The sequence below is a fragment of the Gossypium raimondii genome, chromosome 2, assembly GCF_025698545.1.
Source record: "Gossypium raimondii isolate GPD5lz chromosome 2, ASM2569854v1, whole genome shotgun sequence".
Lineage (NCBI taxonomy): Eukaryota > Viridiplantae > Streptophyta > Magnoliopsida > Malvales > Malvaceae > Gossypium > Gossypium raimondii.
Genome location: NC_068566.1, coordinates 46,808,220 through 46,817,941, shown reverse-complemented (window position 1 = coordinate 46,817,941; position 9,722 = coordinate 46,808,220). Strand labels below are relative to the sequence as shown.

At 33.5% G+C, this 9,722-nt stretch overlaps 1 protein-coding gene and 1 long non-coding RNA gene across 2 annotated transcripts; both read left to right on the top strand.

The window, feature by feature from the left end:
• The first annotated feature begins 221 nt into the window (after positions 1 to 221).
• LOC128039271 (uncharacterized) lies at positions 222 to 4,069 on the top strand. The gene is made up of 2 exons (XR_008193787.1): positions 222 to 468; positions 1,851 to 4,069. It is a non-coding gene; the product is annotated as an uncharacterized LOC128039271 (long non-coding RNA).
• A 705-nt stretch (positions 4,070 to 4,774) lies between these two features.
• Positions 4,775 to 8,415, top strand: LOC105789242 (protein NRT1/ PTR FAMILY 6.3). The gene is made up of 4 exons (XM_012616542.2): positions 4,775 to 5,226; positions 5,321 to 5,360; positions 5,444 to 6,015; positions 7,400 to 8,415. The coding sequence occupies exons 1-4, from the start codon at positions 4,937 to 4,939 to the stop codon at positions 8,253 to 8,255; spliced, it is 1,758 nt and encodes a 585-aa protein (XP_012471996.1). The 5' UTR covers positions 4,775 to 4,936; the 3' UTR covers positions 8,256 to 8,415.
• Positions 8,416 to 9,722: the final 1,307 nt, after the last annotated feature.

Below are 9,722 nucleotides of genomic sequence, written 5' to 3'. Positions count from 1 at the left end.
CCTTGGTTACCAAATTTCAACTTCCCCAATGTTAGAGGAAGTATATATAATTATCAATCATTGATGTACACATGGTCCTACAATTTTTAAAAAATGGAATAATAGCCAATCAATTAGGGTTTCGCTGTCATTTCATCCGAAATGGGCTTCATCTCATCTAACACACAATTAATCAATTAAGCATTATTACCAAATGAAATCAAGAAGATACGAAGGGAAAATGACATGTTTTATAGGAAGGATAATAACTCATGCAACTTGGAGTGCTTATGATGCCATCTTTCATACTCAGAAATTACATTATTCTCCTAAACCCTTTTTTAATCTTTTCTATTTAAAGAGGAATGTCATACATTCAACATTTATGCTTCATTGGGGAGAATAACGAAAGGGGAAGAGCAAGGAGACACATTTATGGAATCGACTTCTTTGTTGATTTTATGACCTACGGAAAATATTTCTTTCGAGGTTTGTGGATATTTATCTCATTAATCTCGTTTTTAAAATTCAAACTTGAATTATAATTTTAAGAATGTAATATACTTTACTATTACACTTAATTTTTCTTTTTTGGTATTTTTTAAGAGTGAGAATCACTACAACTTTTAGAAGTTTTCATGGGAATATGCATGAAAGAGAATAAGATTTTATTAGTTGATTTGTTTATTAGATGGTAGGGCTGGTTTTAAACAGTTAATTTGAATTTTAAAATTTTTAATTTCAATATTTGAGTAAGATTTGGATTTGAGTTGTTTTAAATTTAAGTTATTTTGGATTCGGATTATTTGAGATTATTAGTGAAGTTTGTTGAGTATGGTCATTTCGAGTTTCGATAATTTCAAGTTTTGTCATTTATGGTTGACATTAATTTTTTTATCGAACTAGTGTTATCTAAATGCTAGATGAGAGTTTTAACCATAATTCTCAATAAGTCTTGACATAATTGACAATTTTTTTTATGTATGACACGATTGGCACTTAAACTTAGGTTATTTCAAGTTATTTGCTCGAGTCACTTTGAGTTAAAATTAATTTTTAATTCAGATAATTTTCAGGATAAGTTGATTCGAGTAATTGATTTTATAATCAAATATTATATATTGAATCATATTTGGATTCGTATTAATCACATAAATTTTATTTTGGTCATTACTCACGTTAAATTTTAAAATTCAAGTTAGATTTTACATGTCTATTTATTAGTTTATCAATATGTGTATTTATTAGTTTATGTATTATAAAAGATTGTTTATATTATTATTTAAGCGTGTATCTGCATTAGTATCATAAGTCAACTCGATATAAATTAAGTCAAGAAAATGAGCATAATCAGAATAAACAAACTATACGTTGGGTGAAAAAGCTCAGTGGTACTTTCATGATTCAAGTCATAAAATGAGTATAATCACAATAAAAGTTCAATGCTATGATTCAACCATGTCAATTTACATGTTCATTACTCAAATGTCAATCTCATACACTAGCTTATTTGATAATCAATTGAAACATTCTTTACCATACTTTCTATTAACAAAGATACAATCAATTCCATTTCAATTTCACACACATATATATACACACACACATCTAAAATATGTACTCAATTCTCATTTTCAACCAATGTCATCTAATCTTTCATTTCACGATTCAATTATCTCTCTCAAGTCTGTTGACTCGTTTATGTTTGATTTGGCCCCCGGGCTCGTTTATAACCGGATCACATGATCTTTCACATGCTATCTTTAGTCACATTTCACATTTATACACATATGGTACTGTTTCATATTATCATCTCAATTCACTATCATTTATCAAGTTCATATTTTATAATCCCTATTAACCTAACTCAGACTCGGGATAGATACGTGGATCATCCGGCCAACACACCAATCTGACACCTAGTGCCTCATCAGAACGTCTGAAGTATACATTGTGCCAAACACTCATTGGTATCATCTCAATTCACTATCATTTATCAAGTTCATATTTTATAATCCCTATTAACCTAACTCAGACTCGGGATAGATACGTGGATCATCCGGCCAACACACCAATCTGACACCTAGTGCCTCATCAGAACGTCTGAAGTATACATTGTGCCAAACACTCATTGGTATAACCGAAGTAAAAGTGTGCTCAACACTCATCGGAACATTCGAAGTAAAATGCGCCCAGTGCTTATCGACGTATAACCAAAGTATAACTTGAACACAATCTAATCCTATGACATGCTAACTATATCTGACACTGATCGAACATTTAATAGAGTACCAATGATCGAATTACATGATATAACTAATTCACATATTGTATCTCATTTCATTTCATCATCAATTCACATAATATGCCATAATCAATTTCATATCATATTCAATTATGTTATGCACAACTCAACTCAGTTCTTAACACATTATCGTTCAACACCAATCAATTCGTACAACAAGCATAAGCTTACCTCGATAGTTAATCATGCAATCAACATGTATATGCATATAAATATAATGATCTTGAATCATAAAAGTATAAACCGATATTGCCCGCTACTTGACAACAACTCTCAACTTTCCCTTCTCCGATACGACTTGATGTCGTCTTTAGCTACGTTTGATAATTCAATACTAAAAACATTATTAGTTTACACTCAATTCACATCCAAATACATAGACACTCATATTTTACATTTTATTCAATTTAGTCCCTATACTCGAAATATGTATATTTTTTGATATCTAGCATCAGATCAAAATTCGGTTTCACATTTTTGTTAGGGACCCTATATTTTTCATCTATAGCATAATCTCATGATAGTTTCTGATTTATTCAATTTAGTCTCTAATGTTACAAAGTTATCAAACAAGCTTAATTTAATTTTCAATTTAGTCCTTATCATGATCTAAGCTTATTAACTAACAAATTCAAGCCTACTTCATCAATTTCTCTCTAATGGCAACTTGCTAGAAACTTAACAATTGAACAAATTGATACACGAGTTAGCTAAATCAAACTCCCATGATCATAAATCTAAAAAAAATTCATGAAATTAGCTTTGTTACCTATGTTATTTGCTTGGCCGAATGCAAGCTTTCAAATAGAGTTTTCTCCTTTCTTTTTCTTTCTTTTTGGACAGCAAGGAAGAAGATGAAGTGAATTTTCTCTTTCTTTTCCTTAATTAACTTTGTTTAATTAGTTAATTAAGCATTATAATACTTACTTTGTTATTAATTAAACTAAGTGGAATTAACAATCATCATCCACTAATTCATGTTGAAAAATGGTTAAATAATCATTTACAATTTAATCATTGAGATTTAATTAACTAATTTTCTTGGTTAAATTATTTAACTGAACTTTAATATATTTTCATATTAACTTCATTAATTTTTATATTTCATCATTACGGGTTCGATTTACGGAAATGAGATTTCAAAACCGCATTTTCCGGCACCTATAAAAATCGAGTCATAACACCTTGCCTTCAAGTGGGACTTTGGAAAAGGAAATGTATCCCTAAACCAACATCTGAGATATGCCAGCGGCATGATGAAACTATTAAGCATCTTTTTGGATGTGACTGGGTAAGTGTGATTTGGTTTGAAGCTGTATATGGTCTACAAATTTCTGGGGAAAACATTAGCACCTTTGATTGTTAGCTGCTTTCTACTGCTGGAAACAAAGAAAGATTAGAGATTCAGAGAGATGATTAATTGGTTAGAATTTGCTATGCAACTTGGTATATATGGAAAATGAGGTGTGAAAGAGTTATGCAAGGGAAATAGATTGTAATTTGGAAGACTATAAGAAAGAAACAAATTGCGCCTAAGGCGATGATGGATTGTAGAGAAGGAAATGAGGGTCAGACCAGACTGTCAATGGCTAACTCAATTGAGGTCACATAGGAGAAACTTGAGGAACATTGGCTGAAACTTAACTGTGATAGGGCTTTTGATATTAAGATAGGGAAAGCTGGACTTGGGGTTATTGTTCGAGATAGTATAGGGACATTGGTTGATAGCACATCTTTGAGTACTGTCTCTGATTCTCCAAAAATGACTGAAGCATTGAAATTAAAATTGGGTGTTGAATTTGCTAAGAAAAGGAACTTCGAAAAGATCATAATGGAAACTAATTCTCAAATTGTGCATAATGAGCTTGTGAAGAAGAAAGGGAAGCATAGATGGAAACTATGGCCTATCATTATCATGTTAGATAGGTTGATCAAATAGATTCCACATGTGGGAATCCAACTGATCAGAAGATCTGCTAACCAGGCAGCTGACTGGGTTGCTTCCTACTACAAGAAGGAGATGAGCATAGCAGACTAGGTTGTTCGAACTCCATCTTCTCTGGTTCATATCTTGGGCAATGATGGACTGCCTGCCCCTCCAATATAAATTCCTTCTTTCCTAGATAGTTTATGAGGCAATTGTGAAGTGCCCCTGACTCTTATCTAGGATATTGTTAACCTTTCAAGATAGGATTTTGTTGAGAGTTTTGTTTTATGAGTATGGTTATATTTTGACCTTGAATCTTTGATGATATGAAATGAGGTATTTGTTGGAAAGAAAAAAAATCCTATAATTTTTCTTTAATTATATTGAGAAAACATATATTTAATGTAATTTTAAATTTATATTATTTATAATGTGTTTGATTGAAATGTTGTGAGTTAATTTAACACTGATTCAAATCATAAAAATATTAAAAATATATAAATTTTAAAATCAACAATCTTTATTATAAAAATATTTATATCTTTTCATAATTTCTTTTTAAATTGAATAGCTTAACTTCATCCTTAAAAAAATAAAATGATTGAGTGGCTATCTTTATATTGATTTTCTATAAATACATCCACCTGCCTTTGCTCTGATTGTGCCACCATCACTCTCTTTTCTCTCCTTCGATCTGCCACCCTTTTCACCTTGTATATCAACCAATGTCCCTTCCTACAACACAAGGGAAAACCCTCCCCGATGCTTGGGACTACAAGGGCCATCCCTCCGAGCGGTCAAAATCCGGTGGCTGGACCAGCGCCGCCATGATTCTAGGTGTTGAAGCATGTGAGAGATTAACAACATTAGGTATCGCTGTTAACTTGGTGACATACTTGACGGAAACCATGCATTTAGGCAATGCTACATCAGCCAACATCGTTACCAATTTTTTCGGCACATCTTTCATGCTTTGTCTACTCGGTGGTTTCGTCGCCGACACCTTCCTCGGCAGGTCTCGTCTATATACTTCGATTTCTAGTATACTGTTCCCATGCGCACACACACTTCTTAGTTCTGTTTATAACATTTGATCTTTAAATCCACAGATATCTCACTATCGGAATCTTCACCGCCGTTCAAGCAACAGTAAGATAATATTTATTTCCCTTTTGACTTAAAATCATCATCTTCACTTTACAATTGAAAATCATTTGCATAATCGTTTGCAGGGTGTCACAATCTTAACAGTTTCCACAATAATCCCAAGCCTAAGGCCACCCAAATGCACCAGGGACAGCACCACAGTATGCATCCCAGCAAGTGGTATACAGCTCACTGTTCTCTACTTAGCCCTTTACCTCATAGCTCTTGGGACTGGGGGTCTAAAATCGAGTGTTTCCGGGTTCGGGTCTGACCAATTCGATGAGTCGGACCCTGAAGAGAGATCCCAGATGAGCAACTTCTTCAACTGGTTCTTTTTCTTCATAAGCTTAGGTTCACTTTGTTCAGTCACCATTTTAGTTTACATCCAAGACAATTTAGGGCGTGATTGGGGTTATGGCATTATTGCTTGCGCTATTGTGATAGGGTTAATGGTGTTTCTATCGGGTACAAAGAGGTACCGGTTTAAGAAACTAGTGGGGAGTCCATTGACCCAAATTGCTGCAGTGTTCATAGCTGCTTGGAGGAAGAAGCATTTGGAGTTGCCATCGGAGCCATCGTTGCTCTTCAATATTGATGATGTGGCTGAGGGATTAAAGATGAAAACGAAGCAAAAATTGCCCCACACCAAACAGTTCCGGTTAGTCGTCTATTTATTTTACAATGTTGGACACAAAAGTAGGAGAATAAAAAGGTTTAAACCCGTGTGATTTAAATGTTAGACAAAGCTTTATCGTGCTACAATCCTAATACAAACACTACTATCAATACTATTAGGAGTTGGAAGAAGCTACTGTTAATCGGTATCATAAAGGTCTTAGTTGCATTTTGCTCTCTCTATATTAAAAAAAGTAAATTAATTTCTTTATATTGATCAAAGAATAAATTAATTCTTTCTATTAAAAGTTCATCTATTTATACTATAAAAATTGGCGAAATAACTAGACAATGACACGTGGTGTGCCATATCTATGTCATACTAATTTACAGAGGTCAATTTTAAATAGTAGAAGTGGATAGAATTTTAATAGAATGACCTATTTACTCTTTAATCTAATGTACAATGATTAATTTACCCATTTTTAAGTAAAGAGAACAAAATGCAATTTGATTCTTATTATAGGGCCTCTATAATACTTTTACTTAATAAACTCAATAATTTTAATTAAAAAATGTTGATGTTAAAACCCAATAATTTTAATTAAAAATAATGGAATATGATGGAGATTCAAGATTAAGAACACATGCATCTTTATGCATGTTCTCAAAATAAGGTTAGGTGCTTTCTTTATGGGTCCAATATGATAGATTATTCTTTTTATCATTAATATTTTATGTCATCTTATTGATTTCAAACAATTAAACTAGTCATTGTTTATTTCGAAATAAAAACTACTCTATTATTTATTTAAATTTTATTAGTTACTTAAAAAACTTTTAATTATTAGAATTATCCACTCTTTTTTTAAAAATTATTATTTCTCAAAATACAAAATCTATATAAGAAAATATATATATATATATATATATATATATATATATATATATATATATATTGACATAGGTATATGAAATATTTTTTAAAAATAGAAAATTTCTATATCAAACACTTATGAAGAAAATTATACATATAATATTAAATTTTCTTGAATTTATATTTATTTGGCAACCCTATCTCTCCTCAGGACAAAGATATATATATATTAATAGTCCAATTCATGAATCCAGAGACAACCCTCTATTTCTTTGGCTTCTTCTTAATTACTTTACCTTTTAGTCTCAGATTCAAATCAAAGTTAATTTTATGAAACGAGATATGTAATTCGACAAACATGTCTGACTGTCATTTTTTATGTCCTCGATTGAATTGAAAAACAAAACACAGGCAACGAATTTTATACCATAAAATATTTATGTGGGTGTTAAAGGTGTTAAAAAACATGGGGGGGTCGTGTTTATGTATTGGCGGTGAATTTTTTTATTATTATTGGCTTAATTTTTTATTGGTTTTGAATTGTGTACAGTTTCTTGGATAGGGCAGCTATCAAGGACCCATCTGTGATTAAGGCAAATAAATGGAACTTAGCTACTTTAACAGATGTTGAAGAAGTGAAATTGGTGCTAAGAATGTTACCTATATGGGCAACCACTATCATATTTTGGACCGTTTATGCCCAAATGTCAACGTTTTCAGTGTCTCAAGCCACAACCATGGACCGTCATATAGGTAAATTTCAAATCCCACCAGCATCACTCACGGTGTTCTTCGTGGGAGCCATTCTCTTAACAGTCCCAATTTACGATAGGCTCATCGTCCCAATCGCTAGAAAAGTACTCAAAAACCCACAGGGCTTAACCCCTTTACAAAGGATCGCTGTTGGCTTGGTGTTATCCATTATAGCAATGGTAGCAGCAGCATTGATCGAGATAAAGCGGATGAGAGTGGCAACCACGAACGGGCTTACGAATAACCCCACCGCTCAAATCCCATTAAGTGTCTTTTGGTTGGTCCCTCAGTTTCTGTTTGTAGGGGCTGGTGAAGCCTTTACATACATAGGTCAACTTGATTTTTTCTTAAGGGAGTGTCCAAAAGGGATGAAAACAATGAGTACGGGTTTATTTTTGAGTACCCTTTCATTAGGGTTTTTCCTTAGTTCTTTGTTGGTAACTATAGTTGACAAGGTCACTGGAAACAAGCATCCATGGCTGCCAGACAATTTGAACCAAGGGAGACTCTACGATTTCTATTGGCTTTTGGCAATTCTATGTGGTTTAAATTTGGCAATTTATCTGGTTTTTGCTAAATGGTATGTGTATAAGGATAAGAGGCTTGCTGATGAAGGGATTGAATTGGAAGAATCGGAACCTACCTTCCACTAAATTAATTAGGTTTCATTAAGATTTTGTGTTTGTACCTTTGTATAAGTACCATGTTAATTTATTGCTGACAGTTAAGCTGTATATGTTCCAACAAAAACTTGTCTGCATGAGCCATGAATATGTTTATTCGACTTTTATTTTTAGCTTCTTTTAACTCTAACATTTCCCTATCTTGTCTCTACGAAAGCCTTACAATTCAACATTTGTTTTTGAAAGAATATGGTGACCTGAGTTCAGGTCAACAATTGCAAGAAATAGAATATAAGCATAAGTGTTCGTGGAAGTGGGTATTTTTGATCAAACAAGCATAATAAAATAGATGTCAAATTGATTATACAATTTGGTTTTTTTACATTTGTGGAACCTAGTTCAATGAGAAGAATTAATTATTTTTAAAATAAATACAACCAATGAACCTAGTTCTAATGTCACGGGACTAAATCTTTCGTCTTGCGATCCATGCGGCCTTAGGTGATCCGTTCGTCCAAACTCGCCTAAGTCAGCCTTTACTCAAGTGAGGATTATTTAAGAACTCCTCCAAGGCACCAAGTTGAAAAGCAGAAGCGATTTATGCCAAAAGAAGTCGCAAAGAACAACAGAAAGCCACAAAAAAGAACACATACAAGGTGTTTGAGTAAATGCTCTCGCAGAATTCTATTTCTCTTAAGAATTCAATATACAATGGAATGAGTATAAATGAGGGGAAGGCTCTCTATTTATAGTTGAGCTCTCTCAAAACCGACGGTCAAGATACATTTACATCGACGGACGAGATTAACCGTATCCCTTGATTTTAGGGATTTACAAGATATGCCATATCAAATTTAATCTAATCTTTACAAGATATGATTCCCTCAATCTTCTAAGATTAGTTTCCAAATTAGCCTAAGTTGTCATATCTTCATTATCGGGACAACCAAGCTTCAATCTGACAGGCTTCTCCAACAGTTCTTTGACTCGGGCCAGTTTTCGTGGGCTAAATGATCCCTATCTTATCGATAGACCTCCATGGGGCGCATCTTGTGTCATGGTCATGGGCTTTGCACTTTTACTTGTGACATTCTCCCCCACCCATTCTCGCAACATCCTCGTTGCGACTTCCGAATGGCATTAACTTGATTCACCTTTGAACCCTCTCGTTGCCTTGGCTTCTTCCTGACTTGCCTTGCGATCGGGTTGTCCCTTTTTCTAAAACTTTTTCCTCGATTTTCGTCGCTTCTTAACTTGAACCGTTACACTCGTTGGTACATCTCGTTGGCAAGAAGTCTCCGTTATAACTTGCCCCAATTTTGACTTGTTTTCTTTTGAATTGCCTTGATTCTCACACCTTCGCTTCGTATTGCCCACAGTCCCTTGGTCTCATTGCTTATGAACTTTGAAAGGGCCCCTACGACCTTGCCAAGCTAACAAGTTAGAACTCAAAACACTATCAAAGTGTTCGCAATGTACCTTACTTGCAGCATTTAC